Source organism: Cervus canadensis, chromosome 8, assembly GCF_019320065.1.
Source record: "Cervus canadensis isolate Bull #8, Minnesota chromosome 8, ASM1932006v1, whole genome shotgun sequence".
NCBI lineage: Eukaryota > Metazoa > Chordata > Mammalia > Artiodactyla > Cervidae > Cervus > Cervus canadensis.
This window is the reverse complement of record NC_057393.1, coordinates 56,496,142-56,511,211: the sequence shown is the minus strand read 5'-3', so window position 1 is coordinate 56,511,211 and position 15,070 is coordinate 56,496,142. Positions and strand designations below refer to the sequence as shown.

The window sequence follows — 15,070 nt, the reverse complement described above, 5'->3', positions numbered from 1 at the left end:
GCTCCCACTAAGTGTCATGCATTGAGCTAGATACGTCCAATGAAGCCTTCTCATAATCTTCATTCATCCTGGAGCAGGACAGCATGGTTTTGAGAGCTGGATGCTAGCACTAGCTTGCATTTGAATTCTATCTTCACAACTTCTGAGCTTTCTGACTGTGAATGAATTTCTGTACCTTGGTGTCCCTACCTGTAAAAAGTTATTATGAAGGCTGATAGAAAAAGATTAAGTGAATTAATGTTTGTAAAATGCTTAAAACAGTGCCTAGCACTATATAAACACATTTATGTATCTCATAAGTAAGTTCCTTCCTTTACTCATTCCACTTATATATCAAGTACCAGATACGTACTCTGTAGCAACAGTTGCTATATCTGGTTGAGAAAAAAGACGAAAAAAAATGCTTCCATTTTCTCCTACAGAACTGGATGGGAAGTTCCCTTTTGACTGCAAATTATGCTCAGATAGAGGAGTCTCTGGGAAGAAATTTACCAAGAGTTCTAGTGAAGAAGCGGCCACAGGTGCAGGAAGATGGAGGGCTGGGGCCATTGTGGGAGGCTGGTTGGCAAATTGGAAAGCCAGCGCCAGCACCCTGGACAGCTCCCTGCAGGCCGGGGCCAGAATGGAGCTTGTTCCCTTCCTGGCAAACCTCAGCCTTTTGCTGAGGCAAGGTGTCCTGGCCTCCCTGCTAACTCCTTCATCCTAGTCCTTGGGGCTGCTGATACATGAGTGGGGAGTCCTTCTAAGCTGGAAGTTGGGTGAGGGAGTTTAGTGTCCCTGGAGTTTCCTTAAGGATCTTCCCACTTCCTTCCATGGATCTTCATCTACCCTTCTCCTTGGTGTTGCCAGGTAGAGTGTGTTCATCTTGCACAAAGAGCAGCAGAGGCACTTTGGAAGCAGCATGAGGATCAGAAGACTGGCCCCATGGCCTAAGTTTAAATCCAGGCTCTTCTGCTGGAATCTCAAGCAAGTGACACAGCTTCTCCAAGCCCAACATCAATAAGACAGAGGGAATAGCACCTACACTGAACCAGGGTTGAGTAAGAATTAAATAAAATAATATACACAACACCTCTGGCACAGAAATGTGCTTAATAAATAAGCCTGTTTCCTGCCTTAGAGGAAAGGAGGACTGGAGAATTACACGTGAGCCCAGAGATAGCTTGCCTTCATGCTCAGGAATAGTCATGAATTCTATGGGCTAGAAGAGGTCTGCATCTTCAAAACCCTGGGAAAGTCTCCCTTCTCTAAGATTTCACTGTTCTTTAGCCATGAAACAGAAAACTTTTGCCTTAAATTTCAAGCTCCCCTTTTCAAATCACATAAAGCAAGCAATATAAATAATAATTGCTCAGTAGATTGGAAGACGGTCCCTTTAAAAGCCTCATAATGGGAGAGTCAGAAGGAACTAGAGATCTCAAACTCAAATGACCAGAGAGCATGAGGCAGGTGACGTATATTTGTGAAACTAGCTGGAGAGGAGAGAGACTGCAATGAGCTGGAGAGGGTGCATATTGCCTAATGGCCTTCAAATAAAATTTAAAATAATTATATCATCCAACAGAGCCCTTCTATAGCACCCATTTGACCCTGAAAGCTGCGGCAGGTTAGAAGTCTCCAAGTCTCCAACTTAACAGAGACCAAGGCTGGGGCCCAGAGAAAGGCTATGACTTGCCAAGATCATCCAGAGGCGGGCCTGTATCCATACTGGAACTTTTTCCCTCCCTCAGACCAAGGACAGTTTGGACACTTCAGAGCCAGTGTCAGCAGCTCCTTAAGTGGAAGAATTTCTTCTCCTTCCCTGGGGTGAATGAAGAGATTGGGTGACAGGTGGCAAGGCTGCCACCTCTCACCCTGGTGTGCTGGTCTCCATCACCTCTCTCCACAGCTGTCTCAGGAAGAGAAGTTAGCTTTCCAGTGCCTTCTGGGCTTCCCACCAGCCAGGACAACTTAACCAGAGGGACTAGCTAGGAAACCAGGGATACCCCTTGAAAGTTTTATCTGCTCTTCACAAGACCCACATCTGTAAAATGAAGATAAAACAACACATTTTACAGATGATAATAATAACCACAGCAACCACTTAACATTACTATGTCCCAAGCATCCTAAGCAGTAGGAAGTATCATCCATTTTACAGATAAGTAAACTGAGGGACAAAGAGGGGAAGTGGTTTCCCCCTTTCCCTCTAGACACCCTAACTAGTATGTGCAGAGCCAAGAGCCATCTCAGGCCTCTGCCTCAAGTTCTTTCCACTGCATCCTGATGCCTCCTTGGGGTGGGGAGCACCGTTAGGGAAAAAAACTGAACCTAATTGTAGTTTCTGAGGCCAGAAGAATGGGAAGAATTCTCTCCGACTCTGGAAGAAAGAGACAAACTGTAATCTCAACAGCACAAATCTCCCTGCCTCCACTGCCTCAGAGCCTCTCTCCCGGGCAGTCCGCAGACCAGAACATGGACTCGATGTGCCATCTACGGTCAACGCTGGGAACGCACTAGGCCCAGCGCACTGCCAGGGTTGCTCACCTTGTGTGTTGAGAACTGGGTGTCTCAGTGGGTGTGGCCTTCTTAAGATGAGCTCCCCGCTTGAGCCTCTGCTGAGAGCAAAACTGATGGTTCCTGCCTGGAAAGTGGTTGCGGCGCCCACGCGGGGTCTCTTACAGTTCCAAGGGTAGACCATGGCTACATCACTTCCTGAGCCCACCCGGGACTTGGAGGTAGCTCTAGAGATTGGAGGTGGGGGTGGGGCTGGAAAGGGGGCGGGACCTCGCTGGAGCGGAGGGAGGCCTTGGTGTAGTGCGGGGACATCCTGGGAGGAGTTAGAATGAGGAGGGCGTGCGGAGGAGGGAAGGGAGAAGAGGCGGAGCTGGGGGACCCAGACAGTTAAACGGAAAGGGGGAGCACTGGTGAGGAGAGGGTGGTGAGGAAAGCGGGAGGGTGGGCGGGGCAGAGCTGATATTGAGGACCTTGGGTGGGGACGAGGCGACTTCTCCCCTCCGTTCCCAAATGTTCATGGTCAGGAATTCTCTGCTGTGGCATCCTCCCGAAGGGCCGGTCGGTCTGAACCCGGTCCAGCAATCTCTGAGCCTCCCTTCCCCGGCTTGGAAGGGGCCGGGGGGCGGAGCTAGAGAAATGGTTGGGGGAATCTGTCGTCGGCGCCCCTCCAGTTCCCGCCCCACAGTCCAGCTGAGAGAACAGATGGATACAGCCGCGGCTCACCTCGGGGACTCCTTACCCGCTGTGCGCCGAGATGCAGACTGAGGCAGAGATCTGGAGCCCTTAGCTCCCCTCTCTCCCCCCGGGCCGGGGGGAAGCGGTAGCTGTGTGCCCCTTTCCGCGAGGAGAAGACCGGACGAGGACCCCACGAGTCCTAGAACTGCGGGGGCCGAGAGCCCGCTTGTCGCGCGGCGCACCCATCCTCAGGGGCTTGGCCAGGACTCTTCCCACACCGAGACCCCTTCCTGGGGCTTCCAGCCTTGGCGCATCTGGGGAGGGAACCCCCTCCGGGCAGCGCCCCGCCCCCCGCCTCCGCCCCGCCGACGCCGCATTAGCATGAGCGACGCAAGTGGCCCGGGCACCACTCGGGGGCCGAGACTCGCCGCGTCACAGCCCCGAGTGTAAGGGAAAAAAAAAGAGTAGGCAGCGGAGGAGGAGGCAAGAGCCGACGCGAGGGGAGGGGAGAGCGGCGGGGCGAGCAAACCGGCGGGCTGTCGGCAGCAGTATGCCCCTCGGCCGGCACTGGCGGCCTCTCAGCGCTGCGGGGGCGGCTCCCGGCGCGCGCGAGGCACAGCGCGCTCAGTCTCCGGCCCCGGCCCCTGGGCCAGCCCTCCTTTCCTGACTAGCCCTGAGCCCAGCGGAGGCGGGTTCGGGGCTCGGTTCCGGACAGCGGCGGCGCCTCGCCGTGCAGGATCCTTGCCTTTTGGGCGCGCAGGGTCCCCCGAAGTTCCGCGCCTTCGTCTCTGCACTGCAGGGCGCCCGCGCCCGGCCCCGGCGGCAGCGTCCTCGGAAGAGCGGCGGGGTGGGGGTGATGGAACCGGAGGCCCCGGCGGGTCAGGCCCCGGCGGCAGCCAGCAAGCTGTCGGAGGCGGTGGGCGCGGCGCTGCAAGATCCTCGGCGGCAGCGGCGTTTGGTGCTGGTCATCGTATGCGTGGCGCTGTTCCTGGACAACATGTTGTATATGGTCATTGTGCCCATCGTGCCCTACTACGTGCACGCGGCCAGCGAGAAGCCCACCCCGACCTCCAGCCCAACGCCGCCCACTCCGACCAATGCCAGTGCCGTCACGGTCAACACCTCAGAGTCCCCGACGGCTGCTATTCCAGCCAAGTCTATTGTGAAGCTCCAACACCCCAGGGACAACGAGGACGTGAAGATCGGGGTGCTGTTTGCCTCCAAGGCCATCCTGCAGCTGCTGGTTAACCCCCTGAGTGGGACCTTCATCGACCGCATGAGCTATGACTTGCCACTGCTTCTGGGCCTGGGCGTGCTGTTCGCCTCTACTGTGATGTTTGCCTTCGCGGAGGACTATGCGACGCTCTTCGCCGCACGCAGCCTGCAGGGTCTTGGCTCGGCTTTCGCGGATACGTCTGGCATTGCCATGATTGCAGACAAGTATCCGGAGGAGCCAGAGCGCAGCCGCGCCCTGGGCTTGGCGCTGGCCTTCATCAGCTTCGGAAGCCTAGTGGCGCCGCCCTTCGGAGGGTTCCTCCACGAGTTCGCTGGAAAGTCTGCGCCCTTTCTGGTGCTCGCCGCCGTTTCGCTGTTCGACGCCCTATTGCTGCTGGTGGTGGCCAAGCCCTTCTCGGCGGCGGCTCGGGCGCGGGCCAACCTGCCAGTGGGCACGCCCATCCACCGCCTCATGCTGGACCCCTACATCGCAGTGGTGGCAGGCGCGCTCACCACCTGCAACATCCCCCTCGCCTTTTTGGAGCCCACCATAGCCACGTGGATGGAACGTACGATGGCAGCATCCGAGTGGGAGGCAGGCATAGCCTGGCTGCCGGCCTTCGTGCCGCACGTGCTAGGCGTCTACCTCACCGTGCGACTGGCGGCGCGCTACCCCCACCTGCAGTGGTTGTACGGCGCCTTTGGGCTGGCGGTGATCGGCGCCAGCTCGTGCCTGGTGCCCGCCTGCCGCTCCTTCGCACCGCTAGTGATCTCGCTCTGCGGCCTGTGCTTCGGCATCGCGTTGGTGGACACCGCGCTGCTGCCCACGCTCGCCTTTCTTGTGGACGTGCGCCACGTCTCGGTCTATGGCAGCGTCTACGCCATTGCCGACATCTCCTATTGCGTGGCCTATGCGCTTGGGCCCATCGTGGCGGGCCACATCGTGCACTCGCTTGGCTTTGCACAGCTTAGCCTTGGCATGGGCCTGGCCAACCTGCTCTATGCGCCCGTCCTGCTGCTGCTGCGCAATGTGGGCCTCCTGAAGCGCTCCCGCTCGGAGCGGGACGTGCTGCTGGATGAGCCACCGCAGGGTCTGTATGACGCTGTGCGCCTGCGGGAGCGCCCCATGTCCGACCGGGACGGCGCACCTCGCAGCCCGCCCGGCCCCTTTGACGCCTGCGAGGAGGACGACTACGACTACTACACCCGCAGCTAGCGGCCCTGCTCCTCCTCTAGGCCACCCACCTACTCCCCCACCCACCCCCACCCGCGGGTCAAGGGGGCTCCTCTGGGGCAGCTCAGGCTCAGGGCTTGCCACCTCCAGCGAGTACCCAGCCCCTCCGCTGTCTTTATTTCCCCGGCCCGAGTCCCCTCTCTAGAATCCTTTCTGTGTCCTCCTTCCTTTTCTCCAACCGGGCGTGGAGCACCTAGGCACGCGAAAACTGACGTGCTTCAGGAAAAGATGAAGAGGCGCGCTGGCCGCCACCTCGGGGCTCCCCGATGTAGAGCCGCGCCTCTGCCTGTCCTTCCTTGCGTTCCTCCCAGTGCCAACTGGGCCCGCTGCACCGCGGTGCCTCCGGGCCGATTCAATAAACTATATCTGTGCGAGGCCGAGTCTCTTTACTGATGGGGGTGGGCGGCCGGGCAAGGGACCAGGGAAGAACGGGAGGGTGAGCTGTGTCTCTAGCCCCAATCCCGGTCTCAGCCCAGCGGGCACGCAGGAAGCCCGTGGCTCTTTTGCAACCCGGAAAAGGAGATACGGAAGAAGCAAGCCCAACAAGGGCTCTCACGCACGAACACTCTGGTGAACCCGTCGCTCGCAGCCCGCAGCAGCCCCTCCCCCACCCAAGCCCAGCGCCGCGCTCCAGGGCGCCGCCCCGGGGAGCCAGAGGAGCTACTCCCTCCGGGTGCGCTGGTCCCGCCCCTTAAGGACACACCCTGAATCAGCCACGGAGCTCTGCTCTAAGGCGCCCGAGCTGGTCTTCCCTTCGAGCCTGGCAGCCTGTCCCGTCCAGGCTCCAAGAGGAATGGGTCCGAACTGATACAGGCAGCGGAAGAAAAACCGGCCTTGTCTTTAAGGGCTCGGTATCTGGAAACTGCGCGTGTGGGTGTGGGGTGTGTGTGTGTGTGTGTGTCTGTGACCTAGAGAGCTAGACTCCATCCTACGAGGAATGCGGGGAACAGTTGTCGATGTGTCAACTGGTCCTGGCTGTGCAGACTTGAGTCAGGGCTGGAGAGGATGCGAGTGTGTGAGCTGATACCAACCTCCACCCTCCCTGGCCCTGAGTAGAAGAAGCAAGCCCCCTGGGCTGTTAAAGAAGTCTCTCCACCTTGAGTGTGGGTCCCCAGAGTCCCAGACTAGCATTTGTGCAGCACTCCCAGCCCCGCCGCCTGCTGAAGGCCACAGAGTCCCGGGATTCCGCCATGGAGAGGCTGCCGCGTTAGGGGTATGCCTGTGTGTTAGACAACGTCTGTTGGGGGTCCGCACTGCTGGTGTGTGCACGTCTGTTCTGAGTCTGCGTGTCCAGCTCTCTGTGTGTTTGAGCAGGGTCTGTCTTTGTGGGTCTGTCTGTGCGTGCCTGCGGTGTAAAGATCTACAGGGGAGGGGGCATGCTTTGTCTAGGAGAAATGTCTGCCTCTGACTACGTTCCTCTAAGCATCCCCAGGTATGTATCCCGCATATTCCTTACAGTACCAGCCGGGATAAGTGGGACTAGAAAAGGAGGACCTGCAGTGATGAACAAACAGATTTATTACTAGTACTACTAATGTTATTATCATTATTATATTCTAAAAGGAGTTGTAATAAGGTTTGAACCTGCCCTAGACGGTGGGGAGGGCACAGATTTACCCAGACTCAACCCTCCCCAGAGTTCTGCAGAGTCAGCCAGCCACTGCTAGGATAAAGGGGATGGGGGATCGCGGGGACTGGGGAAGGCTGAGCTGAGGGCGATGGGCACCGGCGGAGACGTGTTTTGACCCCTCCTCTGGGGCCTGGATTCTGGTGCCTTTCTGAAAGCTCTACCCGGGAAGCCGTCAGAGCACGGTATTGGGGTCGGGGAGATGGGATCCGGGAAGGCGGGAGAAGGGGGGAGGACGGAAGATGGAGAGGGAGGGAGGGAGGGGTAGGGCTGGGGGAGGGAGGGAAAGGGAGAAAGGGGAGGGAAGAGGAACAAGATGAAAGAGGGGAGGGGACTGGCGCGGCAGGCTAGCTCGCAGCCAGTCGCGAGGCCTGGGGACCCGGCGACGTCGGAGGCTCTACCACGGACCCAGGCTGCAGCCCCCACCCCCGCACGGCTGACGCGCCCCGGAATCCCTTCCGGCTCACATTCTAGCCCCTAGTCCTGCTGGGTGCGGTGAGGCGGCTGCAGAGAGGAGGAGAGCAGGAGGAGAGCAGGTGAGTAGGGCTGGGCTCCGGGAGCACAGAGCGGGGAGCGGGAGCGCGGAGCGGCAGCGGGGAGCTGAGCTTAGGATCGGAGGGAGGCTCGGTCCAGGGCCCGTGCCCGGGGGAGAGACCCCCAGAACCTGCGGAGTTCCCCCAGTTCCCCACGGCAGCCGCCGTCGGGGAAAGCCGGGAGGGTGCGGGATTCCCTGGCCCTGGTGTTTCCCCACTCAGGGTGGGGACAGGAAGACAGGGGGCTAGATGATGATGTCGAATTTAAAATGTTGTGCAAGTGAGAGTTGCAAGTTAAGTTTTATTTGAGGTAAAATGAAGGCTGCAGTCCGTAAGATAGCACCTCAGAAAGCTCTGAGACACTGTTCCAAAGAGGCGGTGAGGAAGGTCAGTATATACGTGGTTTTGGTGAAGGGAGAGTAGATGGAATCAAGCACATATTTTTCCGGAGGGTTTCTGCTAGTCTGGTGAAGCTTCCTGCCAGTCACCAGGATCAGTCTTCACCATGAAGGATTGTAGCAGACCCGTAAAATCAGCTCCTGAAAATATTCTATCTTAAGACCTGTGGTGCCAGTCCCCCAGCCCCCATTTCTGTTCTTCACCCCGAACTCCTTTCAGGGGGCGTTGAAGGTCAGCAACTGCAGCAGCACTTGATTTAATCCTTGTGGAGGTAGATGGCAAGTGCCTATGGCAAGTGCAGTTTGAAGTTAACAGGGCCCCCTCATGGTTATAAGTTCAACAATACTTTGGGAGACCTTTCAAGACCATTTTGTCCCACAGTGCTGGGAAGGCTCACTCCTAAGTCTGGCGAAGATTTCTCTTCCAAGCCACTTGATGTGCAGCTACTGGACTAGGTTTATCAACAGTAATCAAAGGGCTCTGGACCAACCTGTCTTATTCAGTCTGTTGTGGTCAAGGAAAAATTCCCTCTTGTTATATCTTCCCATATCTAGTTATGTTATTACAACCATTGATTGCATATAGAACTATATGTTTGATCAACTGCTTCAGATCACCTAGTCATCATTATTTTTATTGGAGGTTCAGATACACATTTGGTAATGCAAGAAACAATAATCTTGTAATACAGGCAAAGTACAAATAACATAGCTAGCAGTATTATTAAAGTCATAAGTAAGAATTAAACCAAGAACTTCCATTAGGTGCAGTCCAGTATATCCTCAGGTCATTTAACTTAGTCTATTCTATTCCAATCTTTATCTTTCAGGGACGTTATATATTGGCACTATCCATAAGGCTCTTACCTGATTTTCTAGTTACTATACTGGTTATCCTTAGTATAATTTAATTTTTCCCAAGATAAAGGGGAACCTTAAATCTTAAATGACCACAGCCTGGTGTTAACCACATAAATCCATCCCATAATTGTGGCAGAGTTTATTTCTTGGCTGAATTTGTGCTTGTTTCTCTGATTGATCTTGAGTAACTTAGAGGAAAATTCATATTTATGGCCAGTACCAGAGCAGGTATTATTAATTGACTAGGTGAGAGGATCCCACCTAGTAATATCAAGAGTAGCCTGAATGGGACTGAACTTTCTTTATCAAGAGTAGCCTGAATGGGACTGAACTTTCTTTCTCTAAAATAAATTTTTTAAGACTCATCCAATTAGAGTTTTGGAGTGGAGAAATCCACCTAGGTAATCTAAAAGTACTAGACACAGATAATTGGCCCCAACCCAACAATTGGACTGATTTTTTTTTAAAAACTAGCATAGGAAAAATAAATAAATAAATAAAAACTAGCATAGGATTGTGTCCAAGATAGAAAACATTTGGTCCGTACGCAAAGGTCCAAGAAGTCAAGAAAACATTATAAATGATCATACAAATCAGGTCCTGCATCTTGGGTAAGCTGTCTACTTTTGATGCTGTCTTCTTCTCATCCTGGTGTAAGTGTTTGAACATTTGAACATCATTTTAAGGTGAGTTTGAGGTCAGCAGTCCTCTCTATAGACCAGTCTGGTGTAGGGGCCTTTGGAAGTGGGAAGTAATCCAAGGATCAATTTACCTTCAGATTCACCATACATGGGCTACTTAAAGAGTACCTGATAAAAAGTCCTTTCATCCAGGCTGGAGAAGGTACTTTAAAGTATGTCTTGTCCAGTATATATATAAATGTATTATATATATATATATATATATGTATTTTATATATATATAAAATGCCCAGTTTATATAATCCCCAAGATCATATCATGGAGCATCTGATCTTCATCCAAAGATTACTGAGATAAGCTTCAGAAACAAAACTTAGAGTCTTCTTTTAATAATTCAATTAAACCTTCATTGAAGTGACTTAGCAGCAGCAGTATGGCATAAAGGCAAGGGACTATGTGGGATGTGAGTCAGTAAATACAGACCTCCATTAACAAAACTGGGATTTAATATTCATTGAAATATAATCTTTTTATCTCTAAAATTACCCTCATTTCTACTACATATATTCAAATTAAGACTAATTTGTTGCAAAATAAGTCTGATCTCAAAAAAACGTGGCCTGATATTTCTATAACTATAATTGATCAAAAGTTTTTGCATTGCTGAAACTTTTATAAGGAGTCTCAGATTGAACTTAAAAAAAAAACCTTTCAAGGCTAGGAAAATCATGGCAAAGACTTATCACATGTTTCACATTACAGATCTAGGTAAACATCTCCCTTAGCAAGGTCCCCCAAATACCTTGAGATTTCTGTACCTGTTGGTGAGGTAGCTTTCCTAATTTATCTGATAAAGTTGCTGGAAACGTAAGTGTTTACAATCTCTGAAGGGAGCAGATAGAGAAAAAAGATAAATGTTTCAATTCTGCTTACGAAAGTATAATTTACCAAATTACTCTAAGTCCTAATTAGTTTGAGGGGAAGATTTTCCTTACACCTGGAAAATGCTGATTCAAATTTGTAATTTTTCAGGCAGAAACCGTGAAAAGCATAGCCATATTCAACAGTTCACTTATTCTTATGTAGCTAATTTTTGTTAACAGTTTGTGAAGCTATCAGGTTTCTCTTTAGGATTTTTCAGTTTCTTACCTAGTTCACCATTATAGCTTGAAAATCAGAAACTTGTATTTATTCCAAAGTTCTTTCTGTTAATCTTTTTGAAGAGGAAGCATTTTGCAAAGGCACCAGAATGAAATCATAACTGTCAGTAATGACAGAAGACTTAAGAAGGCACGTTTAAAATCTGATTACAATGCAGTTGACACAGACACTTGGTTACTGCTCTGACATACAACATTTTAAGATAATAACTAGAATTATGACTGATAACAGTTTACCAGAACATATCAGATTTTAGGAAAGCTATATAATTTTTAGAATATTTTTATTAGTAACATTCACCATACAATATAACCTAAGAATGTTTATTAGTCATTTGACAATGCTTCCCATCTAATTTGACATACCAAATGAACATAGTTAGTTTAGTATCTCTCTTTGGGATGCTTCAGAGGCCCTTTGAAGCACCCCAAAGTTAGTGAGAAATCAAAAAGACTTCATTAAAATTTGATTTAGAAAGTTTGGTCAATAAATATCAAGAGTTTAGAACACTCAGTCAAATGGGATCAGAGGTCACTTGAGAAACAATAATTACTCACTTAGCCAAAGTAACAATAGAAGACTTCAAAGGCAAATACAACAGACCACTTAAGAGGTAAAGAAACTTAAAATCTGTTATTAAAGGCAGTTCAACATCTTAAGAAAATTGTTCCATACACAAAATTCAGGGGAGAGTCAGCCCTGAATTTTCTCAGGGTCTACTTGCCACAAACCTTCATAATTTTATGTAGCCATCACTTAATTTGCTCATCCCAAACCTGTAAATCAGACCTAATTCCTTTTCCCTTAATGAAATGCAATTCCATTTCTCCTGCCTTCTTCACTGAAAAGTCACATTCTTCTTTCCTTAAGCAACCATGAACTGTCCTTTATATTAACATTCTATAGGTTGGTGAACATAAATACCAGTTATAATTTCTGAAAATATTTACTTTCTTATAGAGACAGTCTCAGGATGGCACCAAACATATTCATTATTAGTCCAAACATCTTTAGTTTCTCTGTAAGAGGAAGTCAGTCAGTATTCAGTAATTAATGTTTTAGTGTCTTATTTTAAAAGTTTCTTCACATTGAGTTATTTTCCTTGCTGACAAATTTGTAACACATATAATAAGGTCTTATTTAGCTTATATTAAATCTAGGCACAATGAAGGTATTATACCGATTATTATATTGATGACTCTTAAGACATGTCTGTATTAGTTAGATCAACTAACTGAGGCATGAATACTAGGTACTAATTTATTTATTTATTTATTTATTTTTAGGTACTAATTTAATATTGAATATTTCCCAGTTCACATGAACCTGAAATTCATTTAATTTTTCTTATATTCAGAACTGTTTGATTTGTAAGCACTTACTCTTCTTTACGCCAACTAACTGAGAGCTCATTACAAATTAAGCTCAGCAATATTATCCAAAGACAAAGACACATACCAAGACAGTATGCTTTTGCTGCAAGAAGAGGCATTGGCTTCCCTGTCTATAGGGCCCTTACCAATCTGACCTTGCCCTCCTCGTCCTCTCAAACTCCTATGGCGCTAGGGTTGACTCTCCCTTGAATGTTGCTGTTTCTGCTTTGCAGTTGGTAGCCACAGGCCTATGCTTCAGGGCGCTCACCAGTCTAAGGACCTCCTAGTCCCAAGTGTTGTGGCATGGGACCCACAAGGCCTCTACATTCTCTGCCCAGTGCTGCCAGGCAACCCCTGGCTCCTCCACCCCTGGGCCAGAATTATCTTTCTGGATGCCCTGTCTTTGAGTTAATTGTGCCTTACACCCAACACCACCACCCCCCACCCCCGCACCTTGCCAGCCTGAGGGTAGAATGGGCTAAGCCTTAGATTTAGGCTCTTGGGGGATAATAGGGGATGGATGAGTGGAAACCATGGGTGGGAGCTTATGCTTGTTCAAGCTTATGCTTAGGGGTAGAGGTTGGGCCCTGAGGGCAGATGTTGGGCCCCACTAGCCTTAAAAACTAGCTTTTGCCCCTCTTGGCCTGGCTCACTTGTACTGCACCTTCAGAATCAATCCATCTCTTCCTAGGCCTAGTCAGGTGGCCCCTAGGGGGCCCCTAGGCTGCCCAGCTTCCCTATACCATCTCCCACAGCATTCTCATGCCACCTACACTGGGAGCCAGCAGACTAGAGACTGCTTGTCACAACCCATCCAGCAGGGTCCTCCCTGCCTTGGCCACAGGCCAGGCTCCAATCAGCCCAGAGTGCCTCCTGGAGCCCAGAAACTTAGAGGACCTTGTATTCATTCATGGGCATGTGCATTCCTTGTACTCAGCCACCCAACAGCAATTTTACTGCATGCCAGGCACAGGGCTAGGGCCCAGAGGTGAAGCATGAACATGACAGGTGTAGTCTTACCCTGGAGAAGCTCTCAGTCTAGTGGGAAAGAGAGACTTTAACCTGCAAAGCACAGGCAGAAACAACACAAGGGCTCTGCCAATGACCCCTTGTGCATTTGGAGTCAGTAAGCCCAGCCCTGCTCCCTTCCATGCTGCTCTGGGCTGGTAGGTTGAGGCTGGATGACAACAGTCTTGTGGAGCAGGTGCCAGCCGGAGACTCACTTCAGATCCCACCCTCTCCTATTTGGAGCTGCAGAAAGGATGCTGTGATCAGGGGGACTGGTCTTTCCAGGCCCAGGGAACACTCCTGGTCAGAACAGGGGCAGGGTGTCAGGCTGTGGGAGGTGAAGGGTCCTGTGGCAGGTCTAGGTGGCTATTGTGTCAATGCCTTTCTGCTTCTTGGTCCCCAGGTCCACACCTCTGCTTCCACAATCAGAAGTCAGCAAGATGCCCATCTGTGAAAAAGCTCCCCCTAAGATGACGGCAAAAAGTCCGGGCAGTGAGGAGGAGCCTGTAAGTGATGTTTAGAGCCCCCTCTTTCATCCCTGCTGTCCCCATTCACAAGCCCTTGCTTCCAGAACAGTGCTGAGTGGGACTGGCCTCCAAATCTTGCCTGGCCCCCAGCCCTGTGCTCTTCTGGGCATGAACACCAGCTGTAACCCTGCCTCTAGTTTGCTTGAGGAGCCTGGGAGGGCCTGGTGGAGCTGGGAGTGTCTTCAGGAGATACTGAGGGAATGCTGACGGCTACACTTTCTAACCCCCGAAGCCAGGGAGAGTCCTTGATCTGAGCCAGGTACTCTCTTTTCTCCCGGCGCCTCCCCTTCTCCAAGTTCCACTTCCAATGGCTTTGAGCCCAGTGGAATTGCCTGAGGATGAGGCTGCATTCCCTACTCTAAGCCTTGTCACATCGCAGCCCCTAGAGCCTTAAGGCTTCAACTTCCCCACTAGTTTGAGACAATGCCATCCTTCCCTGGGCAGGCATCCTCCTTCCCTGTCATACTCACCTTCCAAAGTGAGTATGCTACCGCTGTCTTCTTGACACCTCTTTACCCCAACCTGCACCCCAGAGCTTCATTTGAAAACTTGATCAGAACTTTCTGGCTTCTCCCTGTGAAGTTGCTCACCATGTTGTCTAAACAAACAGTCTGACAGATACTTCTGTTGTCTCTCCCTTTGGACTGCGGCCGCCTTGAGAGCAGGCTCTGTCTCTCCATTGTCCCTGAGTCCAGCCCAGGACCTGGCTCATATAAATTGCCCAGAAATGTTTCTTGACCTAAGATCCCAGGACCCAAAGCCCCTCCTTTGTACAAGCCCCTGTCTCTGTACCCAGGCAAAGCCAGAAATCCATGAAAATCTGGGAAGAACCCTGAGGGGCTGAGACATCTCAACAGAGAGTTCCTGCTTCGTTCCTTCTTTCGCATCACTGATTCCCCATGACCCAGACTGAGTCCCTGTCACAGCCCTGAAGAAGGGTGGCTCCAACCAGACCTGCTGTCACTTTTGGACAAGTCGCCAGCTGAACTGGGTTTTCTGTACATGTTTCCCCACTCACCCACCACAAGGATCCCCAAGACCCCAGGAGAAAGAAGAAGGTGGGGAGGCTGGACCTGGCTCTCTGGGAGTGGGCTGGGCCACCTAGAATGCTGCCCAGACCCATCCTCGAGTGTTCCCCAGGGCAGCAGGAGCAGCCCATAGTTGGCAGTGACTCCCTCCTCCCTCCCCCTAGGGCAGTGAACTCTAGAGAAACAGGCTCAGACAGGTGGATCCCCTAGTCTCATCCGCGCATGTGCTCCAGCTCACTCACACTCGGGACCGGGGGCTGGGGGGGTTCACTTCAGTCCCTGCAGCAGCAGGA

At 51.3% G+C, this 15,070-nt stretch overlaps 2 protein-coding genes across 2 annotated transcripts in view; both read left to right on the top strand.

Moving 5' to 3' along the window:
- Positions 1 to 3,671: 3,671 nt before the first annotated feature.
- SLC18A3 (solute carrier family 18 member A3) lies at positions 3,672 to 5,987 on the top strand. Its single transcript, XM_043476175.1, has one exon. It carries the CDS (start codon positions 4,028 to 4,030, stop codon positions 5,600 to 5,602), a length of 1,575 nt encoding a protein of 524 aa, XP_043332110.1. The 5' UTR covers positions 3,672 to 4,027; the 3' UTR covers positions 5,603 to 5,987.
- A 1,633-nt stretch (positions 5,988 to 7,620) lies between these two features.
- Positions 7,621 to 15,070, top strand: part of CHAT (choline O-acetyltransferase) — a 58,959-nt gene continuing 51,509 nt past the window's right edge. Inside the window, exons 1-2 of the mRNA XM_043476079.1 lie at positions 7,621 to 7,783; positions 13,626 to 13,728. Coding sequence (XP_043332014.1) covers positions 13,663 to 13,728 — 66 coding nt within the window. The 5' untranslated portion in view covers positions 7,621 to 7,783; positions 13,626 to 13,662. The remainder of the gene's footprint in view (positions 7,784 to 13,625; positions 13,729 to 15,070) is intronic.